At 53.3% G+C, this 13,824-nt stretch overlaps 2 protein-coding genes across 6 annotated transcripts in view; both read left to right on the top strand.

Moving 5' to 3' along the window:
• Nucleotides 1-13,824, top strand: part of HOXC4 (homeobox C4) — a 50,679-nt gene that overhangs the window by 12,241 nt on the left and 24,614 nt on the right. For 2 of the 4 annotated variants that reach the window (XM_047865785.1, XM_047865784.1), the window contains exon 1: nt 17-144. The exons of the other annotated variants lie outside the window; for them this stretch is intronic. The gene's annotated coding sequence lies outside the window, so the exon portion shown is untranslated. Of the gene's footprint in view, nt 1-16; nt 145-13,824 lie in introns of those variants that run through there. 4 annotated transcript variants of the gene reach the window in all.
• Nucleotides 17-13,416, top strand: HOXC6 (homeobox C6). Of its 2 annotated transcripts, XM_047865792.1 has the most exons (3): nt 17-144; nt 11,174-11,519; nt 12,244-13,416. In XM_047865792.1, exons 2-3 carry the CDS (start codon nt 11,366-11,368, stop codon nt 12,549-12,551), a joined length of 462 nt encoding a protein of 153 aa, XP_047721748.1. In that variant the 5' UTR covers nt 17-144; nt 11,174-11,365; the 3' UTR covers nt 12,552-13,416. The 2 variants fall into 2 exon arrangements, with proteins under 2 accessions (XP_047721748.1, XP_047721747.1); XM_047865791.1 differs by lacking the exon at nt 17-144 and having other exon boundaries at nt 1,696-11,519.

The raw sequence follows: 13,824 nt of genomic DNA on the forward strand, positions 1-13,824 counted from the left end.
TTAAATTTATATAAAGTATATATGTGTGTGTGGAGCTGAGACAGGCTCGGCAGCGGCACAGAATAAGGGAAGACGAGAAAGAGAGAGTGGGAGAGAGAGAGAGGCAGAGAGAGAGAGGGAGAGGGAGAGTGACAGCAGCGCCCGGTAAGTGTTTCCTTATTGGTTCAAATATGTAACTAATGGTCCGTAGCTGGGTGGCGGTTTCAAGATAAGGACAGCAGCGGCTTGTCTTGGTTAGAGAGGAGAGGGGGGCTGGCGAGAGGGTGGGCGTGCGGGCAATTATGGGGAGGAAAAGTGGGGGGGGGGCGGTTAAGCTGTAATATGGTAGTGTGGGAAGTCTGTTGTCCTGATGTCACTGTGCGCCGAAGTTGGGGGTTGGGGGGCAAGGGGACTGCGCCTGTGGGGCTCAAGGCCGGGGTCTAGTGCGCTGGCCCGCTGCCTTATGCCCACCCTGTCCTTACCTATTATAGATCCGCGGCCTCTTGGCTAATAGGACTGGGATGGAGGGGGCCCGGAAGCTCAAACTCCAGGGCAAGAGAGAGAACCTGTAGGCTGTAACCATTGCCCCCTAAGCAAAGTCAGCCCCCCAACCCCCAAACAAACTTTCCGGCGCCCCCTCCTTGCCCGCAGCCCCCTCCCTCCCGGAGAGCGCCGCCGCTAGAGCTCACACATGCGCAGTGCGGGCCCAGGGCCGGGCTGCGGAGCAGGAAGAGAGCGCAGCTAGGCTGACGGCGGGGCCTGTTAATTGGCAATTAGGGGGGAGGCTGTTGGCTGGTGCGCGTCAGCGGAGGGGAGTGCGTCTGCCCACCCCCAGCTCCCGCCCCCACTCGAATGGACCGAAAGATGGGAGGTGCCCTGCACTGCGGGTGGATGGGTGGATGGGTGGATGGGTGGATGGGTGGGGGTGGGGGACGCGGTACTCAAAAGCCATCTTGTGCTTGGAGAAAAGGGGCCAATCTGCCTTCTCTCACCCGGCCCAGCGTCCCCCACCCCCAACCGCGGCCACCGCACCAGGGATACCCACTGGGCTGCTTCACCCGCCTCGCCTGGCTGCCCTGGGCTAGGATCTGCCTAGTCTGGGGCGGAGGTGGGAATTGGGGAGGCCCCAGGCTGGGTGGGGACAGGCCTAGGTCTCGCTGGCGGGGCTTCTTGGGTGAGTGGAGGCAGTGAGGACTCCAGGCGCGGCTGGCTCATGGGGTAGGGACGTCAGAATTGGGCGGCCCGGAGGGTCCTGGGCGCTCGGGATCTTCCTAATAATTGGTGCTAATGGCGTGTTGTATGGTCTTAACCCGACACATATGGTTTCATAACACAGTGGCTTAATTTCTTCCAAATGTACGTGGCCCTGAATGTGTTGCAGTTTGATATATGACCCCGCCCTGCTGCCTGGCCTGGGTCCGAGGCGGCCCCTATATGTGTGAGCTTCTGTTTATAAAGGGCGATGCACACACAAACGCTTACACACCCAGGCAGACACACCCCAGAGCTGGGGGAGGGGAAGCGCTTATTCCTTGGAGAGGTTTGAGAGTCTGGGGGCCAGACTCACCTTCAATCCGAGCTAAGAGCTGCCCCCCACCTCCAGTCCTCTCTCTCGTGGCTCGACTGGGCTTCTCCGCCAAGCCCCAGTGGGGGAGGGGAACGCTCCTCGATTTCCTGTTTAAACCCTGACCCGTCGCCTGGGGGTCGGGGGTGGGGGGGGGGGGGTGGGAGGAAGAACCTGTTTTTATCAAATTCTTAAAAAACATAATTCGCCTGCATTCAAATCAAACCCCTTGGGTCCGAGTTGATGGTGAATCTTCTCTCCCCTCCCCCCACAATCCCCTTCCCTTCCTCTGCTGCCCCCCCAAAATTCCCGTTTCATATCCGACATAAAGGCCTCTGAGGTATTCTCCCGGGGGAAGAAATGGCATTTTCTCTCCCCCTTTCACTCCCCCCCTCAATAGGACTTGTGTGTCGGCAGAGGCGTCTGCCGAGGGGCTAATTTCGCGTTCCTTGTTTACGATCGAGAAAAGCGCTTGGCTCTCCCCAAATGGGCCCAGCCCGCCGCCTGCTCAGGCTGCCGCGCGCTCTCCCGCCGCTCCAGCGCGGCCCTGGGGCTGATGCCCCGGGTACCAGGCCGCGGCCGCGAGACCCCGTGTCTGTGGGACCTGAGAAGGGCAAGGGGAGTGCGGTGGGCCAGTGGAGGGGCCCTGGAGGCCTGAAAATGGGAGCCTTTCTCCTGGCGTAATGTGGGAACCGCCGACCGGTGAGGCCTCTATTTCTCTCTTTCGCCTGTATTTTGTCTGCCCCCGCTGTCTGCGCCCCCCCACCCGCCCCGCCGCCGCCGAAGGCCGCACTGACTGTGGGGGGGGGGCGCGAGTCTCCTTTGTTTGCCCCCCCCCCGAGGAAAACAGTTTCCGGGGAAGGCCACTCAGGACAGTGGGGATTCACCTGGGATATTAGAGGGGCCCCCTCCCTTCGGAGGGTTGGGCCTGGGGTAAGGCTGGGGTATTTATCTCGGCCTACAGGGATCTAAACAGATGTGCTGCTGGCGAAATTTCAGGGTGCTGGGTTCATGGGTGACGGGTTACCGGCTGCATCTGAGGTGTCCTTATATAATATTTTTATCAATTGATTTTCTGTCCCTTCCTGGCTAGGGTCCTGCAGGCCCCCACGTCCTTCACCCCCTAGATCCTCCTCATGAGACAGAGGGATGCAGAGAAAGCATAGCAGCAGTGACTGATCCTGGTTTTCCAGTTTTCTAGTCTGGCCAGGGGATAAATCCAGCCCCAAACGCCAGCCCCTTCCTTCCCTCCTTACTTTCGATTTTCTTTCCCTTCTTTCTCTCCCTCCTGGTGCTCAAACAGAAGCACAAGAGGGGCCACCAGTGGCAACCCCCAGCATCCTTGCAGGCCAGATTCCCTGTAAACGCGGTCCTTAGTGCAGGAAAGCACTGGTGTGATTATCTAATAATAGCCAGGGCGGCTGAGACTAGAATCTGGCTCAAGGACTCTGCACACGCCCAGGACGCCCAGGAGGAAGGCTGGGCAGAGGCACTGAATCTGTGGGTCAGGTTCTGGCAACACTCCCTGGAGCCCAGGGCCCCTAGCGTTCCCCTCTTTGGGCACCTCAGGCCTGCCCCTTCTAGGCTTTGTCAGCCCTGCCATGGACTGTATTTCATGCACCAGTTCCTAGCTAAGGAGAAATGGGCAGAGCAAACCCTTTCTCCCCCTGGGTCTGACAGTTGTGATCCCCACGAAGAATGCACCCTTGTTTGGAGAAGGCGGCCTTTTTGGGTTGGCTGTTGTGTTGCAAAAACCAGGCTTGGTAGCTTTATACACTTATTATATACAGGCTCAAATGTACAGACTCTGACTTATGCGTGAATATATACAGACTCATGTTTCCTCGGTGGTTAATTGTATATTACCATGCTTATACTCGCTCAAACACCGTTTTATGTGCATGCAAAATTTTGTTAGATGGGATTGGGCTCAAGGAGGCACTGGGTGCACCAAGAAGGCTCTCTGGGCATGCTCTCCTGGAAATGTGTGCACGCTGGAATCGGAGTATGCGGGTTCCAGTAACCAACGGATGCCACAAAGGCTCTCTCAGACCTTATTGCCTTCACAGTCCAAGCAGCTGGGCCAGGGAAATATTGAATCCCTTCGGCTTTCTCTCCACACTTCCCCCCCAAACTTCCCCAACTCAGAGGCTGTTTACCAGGGGAACACTGTTGTGTTGAAAGTGAGAGTTTTGTGGGAAGCTCTTTTCGTGTTTTCGTGGGTAAAGTGGACGTTTGAGCAGTTCTGAGCACTCGGCTAGGCCCTGGTGCCTGAGCATTGCTGGGACAGCAAAGGAGATCTGAGTGGCTAGTTAATAAGGTGGCCTCTGGGAAGTAGTCTGGGGCAGCTGTTTGAAAAGGCTGGTGGAGAAGGCGAGACAGAATGGGTTAGGGGTGCGGTGAACATCTATCCCCGCTCTTACCCCTGCTCACCGGACCCCAGATTTGCCTGCGTTGTCTGGGGGGCAGATTAGGGGCTCTCTACGCTTCCCAAATAGGCAGATCTGGTTACGGGTGAGATTTCGTTTTAATTCTCTCAGCTACCGACTGAAGCGGGGCAAAGGCTGACCGGCAGAGCCGGAAAAGAAACTGGGTCTAGCTGCCTGTGGGCCTGGGGCACTGAGTGTGGCCCGGGGCTGGGAATTAACAGCCTCCTTTCTTAGCCTTCCTCCCTTTTGGGGCCCCGAAAAGACAGAGCAGGGGAGAATATAAATGTCCGTGAAAAGCTCATGAAAGAAAGTAAGAACAGGAAAGGGGCTAGTGGGGCTTTCCTCCACTCCCTAGGCAATCAGGTTCCTCCCAAGACTCCTGTCCAGACACGCTGCGGGTGCCGGGTGCCAAGACATGCAGCCTTCTTCCACCTTCTCCTGCCAGCGCTGGGGGCAGCCTTGGGCTTTTGGACCTCGGCCACCCGTGGGTGCTGGAGTGACATGACCCCCAAATCGTGCCCCTTACGCAGCCCCCCTGCCTCTGCCGCTGTGGCTGCAGCCGCCCCTGTTTATTGTGTCTGTGAGTTGTTTACTTGTTTTGTCTGCTGCCACCCTGCGTCAGAAACCCGCCAAACCAGCAAACTCACCCAGGAGAACAAAGTGCGGCGCTATCCTCTGCTCCCTCCCCTTTCCGGCACCCTGCTCCGGCCATTACCTCCTCCCTCACTCTCTCTCTCTCTTTCCCAGGGGACTAAGCAGAAATCGGCCTAAAATAGGGCAGCTGTTTATAGGGTTGGGGGAATTATGGGGACACCATAAACCTCCGGGTGTCCTGGTGGTGGAGAGACTTAGAACTGCCCTCCCCTCACCTCCGGCTTTTCTTCTTTCCCCTTGGCAACTGCTTGGTTAAGGGGGCCACAGTCATTGAGGAAGCCGAGCCCCCCTTACCCCACTCCTCCACTCCTTTCTGCAGGAGTGTTCCCTGAGACACAGGTTGTTGGGTTTTAAATCAGGGTAATGTTGGTGGATGCATAAAACTAGATAAAATGTTGTCACTCTCCCCTCACCCTCCCTTCTCCTCAGCCCCCCAAAATAGCAGTGAATTTAAGCAAATCCTACAAAATTAAATTGCCCCTTCGCTAAAGATCCTATAAATCTCCAATCCCGCCAGGTATAGAGTCGGAGAGGCCGCTGTTTGCCTCTAATCTTGCTCCTGGCTATCAAATCTAAAAGAGTATCATCGAAGTAAGTAATATTCTCATTTCTGAAATTAATTCCCCCCATCTCTCTCTCTCTTTTCGCCAGTGCAGATTAAATGGTTCTCTCAGATCTGCAAACAATAAAGGATAAAATTATTTATAGGGAAATGAGGACGATGTTTCATTGTTGGCTTATTGTTCCAGAACATAATAACATTTTATTTTCAACTGGGAGAACTTACGCCAGGGGAAAAGGGAAAAGGAAAAAAAAAAAAAAAGGCAGGGCACACCCCCCCACACACAAAACTCCTACTGTATATAACTTATATGACATTTACAATTTCCTCATGACAACTCACTGTGACGTCATAAATGCCATGCTCCTGAATTTTACAATGCTCATAAACCAACAAAGTGGGTCCAGTCAGTGCTTAGTGGGGAGGGGATATGCGAAGCCAGGAATTTGAGGATCCTTTGGCCTCATTCTGGGGGCGAAAAATATTCTTAATATTCTAGATTCTCATTCTTCCTCCTGGGCCAACCAGGGCCACTTGTTTTTCCGCCCTGAAATGTCACTCAGCATCTGAGTTCCCTCCCCATGCCCAGCGGGGATGAGATACTGTGTCCAAAGGCCCTTTCCTCAGCTGGTATTCAGCTGCTTGGGACAGATGTGGGACGCTTGGGGGCCAGGCCCCCAAAAGCCAGAAATGATTTCTTCCAAAGGGAGCCCAAAGGGGCTCAGGGCTGAGTGGGATGGGACAGAGATGCTTGGGATCTATTTTCCTTTTTAACCTTCAGTTAGTGAAGTGAATTGAGAAGCTAAACAAATGGCATTGTGGGAGCTTGTGTCGGCCTAGTGGAGTGGTGGTAAAGAAAGGTCAGTAAGAAATCTGGAAAGAGAGAGGGAGGAGAGAAAATAGGACGTGAGTTAGCAGAGCCTCTGCATGTACCTTTCTTCTCTGCTTAATTGCAAATAAAGCAAAAGCAGCTTGGGCAGCCTCTCAGCCTCTTAGCTCAAAAGAGGAACTGCCAGCCCAGGCCTCAGAGGTGTTTGGGGCAGTTCTCAGGCACTTGACATGCCCCATCTGGCCTCTTCCTCCTTCTCCCCTCCCTGCTGACCCCCAACTCCATTCAGCTGGCCAGCCTGGGCCCTGTCCCCAGAATATCAGCACCCCCAAATGGGATCCATTTCCGGGTTGGATGTGTCAAATTTCGCTTTTCTCCAAGTGTCTCCGTGCCTGAACTTTGAAAGGAGGAGGAACGTTCTGTTTTGGAATGCAGTGTGTGCATGGGGAGGCATGCGCTCAGACAACTTCCCCGGAGCATATCTGGCAGAAACTGGAGGCTCCTTGGGTGAGCTATGCTTTGGTGTCCCCAAGCCGACCCGGTCTGCCGCATTCAGGTTCTCTGTCGGACTTGGAGACTCTCTTTTTGCAATCCTTTTACTCCGGATTCTGTGGAGATCAAAGGAACTTATACGCAAAACACTAGACATTTGGAGTAGGATTTATTTTTCAATTTTTCAATTGAAAGAATTCTAATCATAAGCCAGTCGGGCCAACTGAGCAACCACTCTAGAACAGCAAAGCCTTAACCAAACAGTGCAATTGTAAGGTGAGCTGAACAATTATTGAAACTGGGGTTTCTCTGCAAGAGGGATTTCGGCCCTTGCCCAGTGGCACAGAAGGGGCTGGTGGGGCAACCGCTCTTCCCCTGCTCTCAGAATTGAGAATTGGCAGGGGTGGGTCCGGCAGCTGCAGAGGCTTCCGGGCAGCCAAGCGCCCAGGCCGAGCGCTGAGTCCTGGCGGCCCCGGTGTCCAGGTCGTTGAGCAGCCTCCGGAGGCGCGAGCTATAGTTGTGGCGCGCGGGCAGCCCGAAAGGGAGTGTGTGTATCTGTGTGCGAGGCTGGGTGAGTCACAGACATCTGCGCAGAAGTGGGGGATCTAGGGAGAGAGAGAAGACTGGCAGAACACAAACTAACCGGGACCTCTGGAAAAGACTGTCCAGCAAAAATTCCAGACCTCATCCCTCTCACTTCAGATCCCCTTCCCCAAGAAATTAATATATTTCCCAGAGCAGAGTGGAAAGCAAAGGCAGGCAAGATGAGGCCTGCCCACGAACCCCTTCCCAGCCAGAGTCCAGTCACACCTATCCTCTCCCCAGTTCAGAGCTGCCCCGGGCCTCCAGCCCCTGGCCTGGAGCAGGTTCAGGCTGGGGTAGGAGCGCTTGACTCGTTCTGAGAAACCTTCAAGTGCCCAGCCTCCAGAGCACCCCATAGCCTTGGGGACTCCAGGCCAGTGACTGCCCCCCATGCAGGCCCATGGCGCCTGCAGAAGGTCCCTCTCCTATAATTAGCGCTCATGAAAAGCATGTGTTTTGGGCTGGGGAGATAGGGGGACTGGAGCAGCGAGCGGCAACGCTCCCCCTTTATTCCTGTACTGTGTTTTTTGAATTCTGTTTCGAATCCACTAATTACAGCTCCGAAAGTGAAAATCTGTTTTCGCCGCCAAACCCCCTCGGAATGCCTGATTCCGGAGGCCCAAGGGGCAGAGCAACTCGGAGACCTGCGGGCCTGATGGGGGTGTTCTCTGATTGCTCTAGGCTTGTTTTATAGAAACAAAGAACAAGTCCCCCCCCCCAACCCCTCCCAGGACTTGTGCATATTTACAGAGCTCAACTGCAGTTTTAATAAAACATCTGTTCTTGCTTCTGCTGATGAGTTTCCATAATTGTTTTCAGACAAATTTAACAGGAAAATATAAATATATTTAGAAAAACCCAAGTCCCAGCTATCCCCCCATAGACAGTCATTCTTTTGCCAAAAAAATAAAATTAACGTAAGATGAGAAAAGGAAAATATAATCCAATGGAGGGAAAATCGGGCTCATCTGACCTGCTCTCCCCCCTTGGAGCGAATCCTTCCAGCAAATTTCAGCTGCATAATTAAAGATCCAACTGAAAGAAGGAGGCTTCTTTTCTCAGGAATGGAAGGTGATGGGGGAGAGTATGTTGGAAATTAATTTGGCTGAAAATCTTTAAGCAGTGGGGAAATTTATTTGTATTTCTGCTTCCCCTCCTCTCCCCCTTCTAGCATTTCTGCCTTTTTCCCCCAGCAGCTGGTTTCTGTTCATTATAAATCGGCGAGACCTTTCAGTCTCTGCCCTCTGTTTAGGGACGTAATAAAACACTTAACTTTCCGGGGCTGAGACTTACATTCTGCTCCTCAGGTCGCCCACCCCCGCGCCCACTGCTTTTAGGCCCCAAATGAGACTATCCCCAACTTTGGGGCCCCTTTCCCCTCCAGACTTTGTTTAGGAGGGGCTCAAGGAAAGCCAGGCATCCTTGCTGGGGAGCTGCACCACATGCTTCCCTAGAAGTCCCTTCTTTCTTCCAAGGTCCTTCCTTCCCCCACTCCCCCACCCACCCACCCATAAAAGAGATTTAAAAATACATAGAAAATCAACACTCATTGAAAACGAAACCTCATTAAGACATCCTATCTTCCATCATTCAATTTGTTGTACATTGCAACAATTTAATATCTTGAAGGAAATATCACTGACATGATTTATCCCTCTAGCAATCTCTCTCTGAAATGGGGTGGGGGGGCGGGGAGGAGGGAACTTATTCTCTCTTCCGGCCTGTTCTATGTGTTACACTGTTACCCTCAGGGCAGAAATGAGGCTGGGAACTCTGGCAGCAGCTACTTGTGTCCAGGGGTGCGCTGACTTGTTTCTTAGCTCAGCCCTCTGGGTCTTCGCGCCCCCCCCCCCCCAGTTCTTTCTCACTCTACCTCTTTGCCCTCCAGGGGGCCTGGAGCCCCAGCCAGCTGTTGAAAACCTCTGTCCAGGCATGCCATGAATTTGAGGACAGCTGGATTCTAGAGCAAAAATCAAGTCACGCTGGTGTCTGTGTTTATGTACCTGCCATGTCACCCCCAAATGAGACAACTCCTCTCAGAATTTCCCTCTTAAATTGGAACCCTCCTCAGTCTTTCACTTTTATCTCGCTGGGTAGAAGAAAGTATGGTCCACAAGGGGGAACCTTTATAATATGGGGGTCTTTCCCTTAACCCTTTTAAATATCAGCAAATTTCCCTCCTTTCTGAAGGTTTGGGGCTGTATTTTTAAGAGCCAACACAAACTGTCAGACAGGGAGACTCCTCAATCCCCTAACGAGGTTCATGTATTAACTAACATGTTGTCTCCACCAGCTCCTACACACTGTCTGCTTTTGGGTTCGAAACTTTATTTTTCCCCCCTAGCGACACTCCAGGGAAACCTTAACGTTACAGAAGATGAATAAACGAGTTTTTTCCCAGCGTAGTCCCGTTTATGGCTTTATTGCTACCCATTGATTACTCCGCTTTGTTACACAGAAGGAAAAGATCATAAAATCCGGCGACATCCGGGTTCTTGTTATAGCCCCCCCCCCAAAATGGTGAAGAGAAAAATATGAGCTTCCACTGCTTCCTTCGCTAGCCCCACCGCCCCCTCTTTGTCAACTCAAAGCATTTTCAGTCTATGTCACGATATCAAATTAAGTTTGGATTAATCAGGAGAAAACCCACATCTGCACACCTTCCGCTGTTTCAGTTCGCCCACTGCGGCTCCCTCAGAAGCCTCGTACTCAGCTGCCTTTTTCCTAACCTTCCCTTCCTTTTTCTCGGCCCCAAGGTGGAAAGAAAATGGGGGTGGGGGCTGCTGAGAGGCCCGGCTCTACCAGGTGTGGCTGGCCCTTGAGGGAGCTCCCCAGGAGCCCTTTGCTGGAATCTCCCAAGCCCCCAGGGCTCAGGTCCAGGGGTGCCTCCCTTGGCAGGGGCAAGGGGCTTCTGACCTGTGTAGGGGCTCGAGCCTGCCAGATGCTAACTGTCCTTCAGAGCCCCACCAGCCTTGTCTCTCTGCCTGGATCTTATGTGAATTACCCCACCGGCCCTCCCTGGCTCCAAATCATAAATTCTCACCAACATAAACAGGAGTTGATGTGTCTAGAAAGATTCTCAGAGTTCTTTCTTCTTCCTTATTTTCCTTTCTCTCTCCCACCTTTTACTCCTTTCTCTCTTTTTCTATTGTATTTTCATACATTTTCCCCTTTTCTACCAAAATGCTGCAGCAGCTTCCCCCCAAAAAGGGGGTTCTGAGAGGCAGAAGGAGGCTAAAAGGAAGAGGAAGCGGATGCATGGCCCTTTTGCCCACTTTAGCTCGCCACTGTACCCTGAAGTCTCATCCTTACCCCCTTTAGACTTACTTACTCCATACATCCCCCTTACACCTAAGCCTACCAGCCACACTCTCCTTCCTCTGAGCGCCACGTTTTATGCAGTTTCTTTCTACTTTTGATTTTTTTTTTTTTAATTACTGGGGTGGGGGAATCCTGGCTTAGTGATGAGGACTCACTCCATGGAGGGTCAAACCAGGATTTCCTGCAGGATTTCTGGGGATTCCCCCCCTGAGCTGGGAAGGGGCTCTTCCCATGGAGAAATCAGGGTGTAGTTTTAGAAGGGGGAAGATATAAACGATGAAATCGGATCGAAAATAGAGGGATTTCTCCAGCCCTGGCTCTAGCCACAGCACAGTAAAGTTAGCTGGAGCTTAGAGATTTCCTAGCAGTGTAGCCCCTCTTTCCTGGGCCCCAAGGCCCTGCTAATGCATATTCACCCTTCTCTCACCTCCAAATCAGTTCCCTAACATATATATTTTTAAAAGAAATCCAAGTCTTACTTTCAAAGCACACACTTAGTCTCAACTAGGGAATCAACAGAAGCAGAAGCGATTTTTTTCCCCCTTCTTGACATCTGGCTTGCGATTGGCTGGAAGGGGGTCAGCTGACTTTGTCATTTTGTCTGTCCTGGATTGGAGCCGTCCCTATAACCATCTAGTTCCGAGTACAAACTGGAGACAGAAATAAATATTAAAGAAATCATAGCCCGACCAGGTAAAGGCAAAGGGATGAATTCCTACTTCACTAACCCTTCCTTATCCTGCCACCTCGCCGGGGGCCAGGACGTCCTCCCCAACGTCGCCCTCAATTCCACCGCCTATGATCCAGTGAGGCATTTCTCGACCTATGGAGCAGCCGTTGCCCAGAACCGGATCTACTCGACTCCCTTTTATTCGCCACAGGAGAATGTCGTGTTCAGTTCCAGCCGGGGGCCGTATGACTATGGATCTAATTCCTTTTACCAGGAGAAAGACATGCTCTCAAACTGCAGACAAAACACCTTAGGACATAACACACAGACCTCAATCGCTCAGGATTTTAGTTCTGAGCAGGGCAGGACTGCGCCCCAGGACCAGAAAGCCAGTATCCAGATTTACCCCTGGATGCAGCGAATGAATTCGCACAGTGGTGAGTTTTACAGCTCCGAGATATAAATTAAATAAACTGAACTGGCTTTATGACCGGCTTCCCTAGAAGAACGGGCGGAGAGAGTTTTTTATGGCCCCATAAAAACAATCACGCTCGTCTCCTCGCCGACGCCGAGACAGGGCCCCCTCTTCTGCCCCCTCTGCTCGCCTCCCGCTTGCTCGCAGGGGCCTGGCCCCCTCGGCCCCTGACGCATTGGAGGGCTCCAGGCTGAGGGGGCAGGAACAGGGCAGGGTATGAGGGGAGGGGGCAAAGGGTAGGGGAGCCCCCCAAAGTCGAGTCAGGCTGAGGAGAAAGGAGGGGGAGAGTAGGAGGCAGAGAAGTGGGGAGAAGTTTCCAAGGAGCTAGGGTGCTTGGGGAAGTGGGGGAGCCCAGTCGTTGAGAAATGGGGCCCTCATCCCCAGTATTTGGGATTTTTCAAAAACCAGTTTTTAGACTTACAGCTTTCTGCCTGATTCTTGCCCTCCCCCCCCAAACCTTTCTTTGGGACACTCACCCACCCACATACGGTGGGGGACTGAATGAAGTTGGGATCCTGGCTGTACCCCCAGTGGGGGTGGGGCAGGGCAAAAGGGAGAAGGCTGGAGTCTGAGGGGGCCCGTCAGCTGCTGGCCAAGTTGGGAGGGTCAGGACTTTGCTAGGCTAAATCGTCTACGGAGGATGCCTTGCTGATTGTTTTTAGTGTGTTTTGTGCCCGGATCTCTAGGGGTTGGCTATGGAGCGGACCGGAGGCGCGGTCGCCAGATCTACTCGCGGTACCAGACCCTGGAACTGGAGAAGGAATTTCACTTCAATCGCTACCTAACGCGGCGCCGGCGCATCGAGATCGCCAACGCGCTCTGCCTGACCGAGCGACAGATCAAAATCTGGTTCCAGAACCGCCGGATGAAGTGGAAAAAAGAATCTAATCTCACGTCCACGCTCTCAGGGGGCGGCGGAGGGGCCGCGGCCGACAGCCTGGGCGGAAAAGAGGAAAAGCGGGAAGAGACAGAGGAGGAGAAGCAGAAAGAGTGACCAGAACTGTCCCTGCCACCCCTCTCTCTCCTTCTCCCTTGCTCCCCCCCAATTCCCTCCTAATCACACCCTCTATATTTATCACTGGCACAATTGATGCGTTTTGACTCCCTAAAACAAAATTAGGGAGTCAAATATGGACCTGAAAGTCAACTCTGGACCCCTCCCTCACCGCACAAACTCTCTTTCACCACGCGCCTCCTCCTCCTGCTCCCTCGCTAGCTCCTTTCTCGGCTCCTCTGCAGGCCCCTTCCCCCGCCCAGGCCTTGGGGGCTCCGTCCCTGAACCTCGCTTCAGCTCCACAGATCTCCTTCCAAATGAGGACTTGGCCTCCCACCCCCTCGGCGCCCCCACCCCCGCCCCTGCGCGGAGAGCTGGCTCCCGGGCCGGGGCCTCCGCTCCGGGGCCTCAGGGCCCGGCCTGGCAGCCGGGGAGGGCGGGAGGCCCAAGGAGAGCGCGTCGTGGCCCCACAGCAACCCCCAGGGCCTCCCCGCAGCCCCTGCCCGGCCCCTCTGCCCCAGCAAATGCCCAGCCCAGGCAAATTGTATTTAAAGAACCCTGGGGGTCATTATGGCATATTACAAACTGTGACCGTTTCTGTGTGAATATTTTTAGCTGTATTTGTGGTCTCTGTATTTATATTTATGTTTAGCACCGTCCGTGTTTCAATCCCATCTTAAAAGGGGGAAAAAAAGAGGGAAAATTACAAAAAGAGAGAAAAAAAAAGTGAATGACGTTTGTTTAGCCAGTAGGAGAAAACAAAATAAATTTTAAAAAATCCCCCTCGTGTTACCCTCCTGTATAAATCCGATCTCTGGATCCGTTCTCGAATATTTAATAAACTGATATTATTTTTAAAAGTTTATATTGGGATTTCTGTTAATTCGCTCGCCCGCCGGCCTGGGGTGAAAGTTGGAGCAGGCTCCGAGCGCTCCCGCGTCCGCCCGCCGCCTGCAAGCCCCCAGCCCCCTGCGCTCGCCTTTCCCGGGAGCTGGGCGCAGAGCCGGGGCCTCCCCGCTCTCCTGGTGGACGTGCTGGGGGAGCTGGGAGGCCTCTCTGGGCTTCCCAGCGGAGCAACACACTCACCCCGCAAAAAAAAAAAAAAAAAAAAAAAAAAAAAAAAAAAGGCTGCATAGGCTCTCGTTGGGGGTGGGGGGAGAAACCCGGTTGCTCGGATTGGTCTCCAGCCGCACACAGGCCTTTCTTCCAGCCTGTGGTAGTCTGGGGTCCTCGGCTTCTGAACCCCGAGCCCCCAAGGGCCAGAAAAGAAGCA

This window comes from Prionailurus viverrinus, chromosome B4 (assembly GCF_022837055.1).
Source record: "Prionailurus viverrinus isolate Anna chromosome B4, UM_Priviv_1.0, whole genome shotgun sequence".
Lineage (NCBI taxonomy): Eukaryota > Metazoa > Chordata > Mammalia > Carnivora > Felidae > Prionailurus > Prionailurus viverrinus.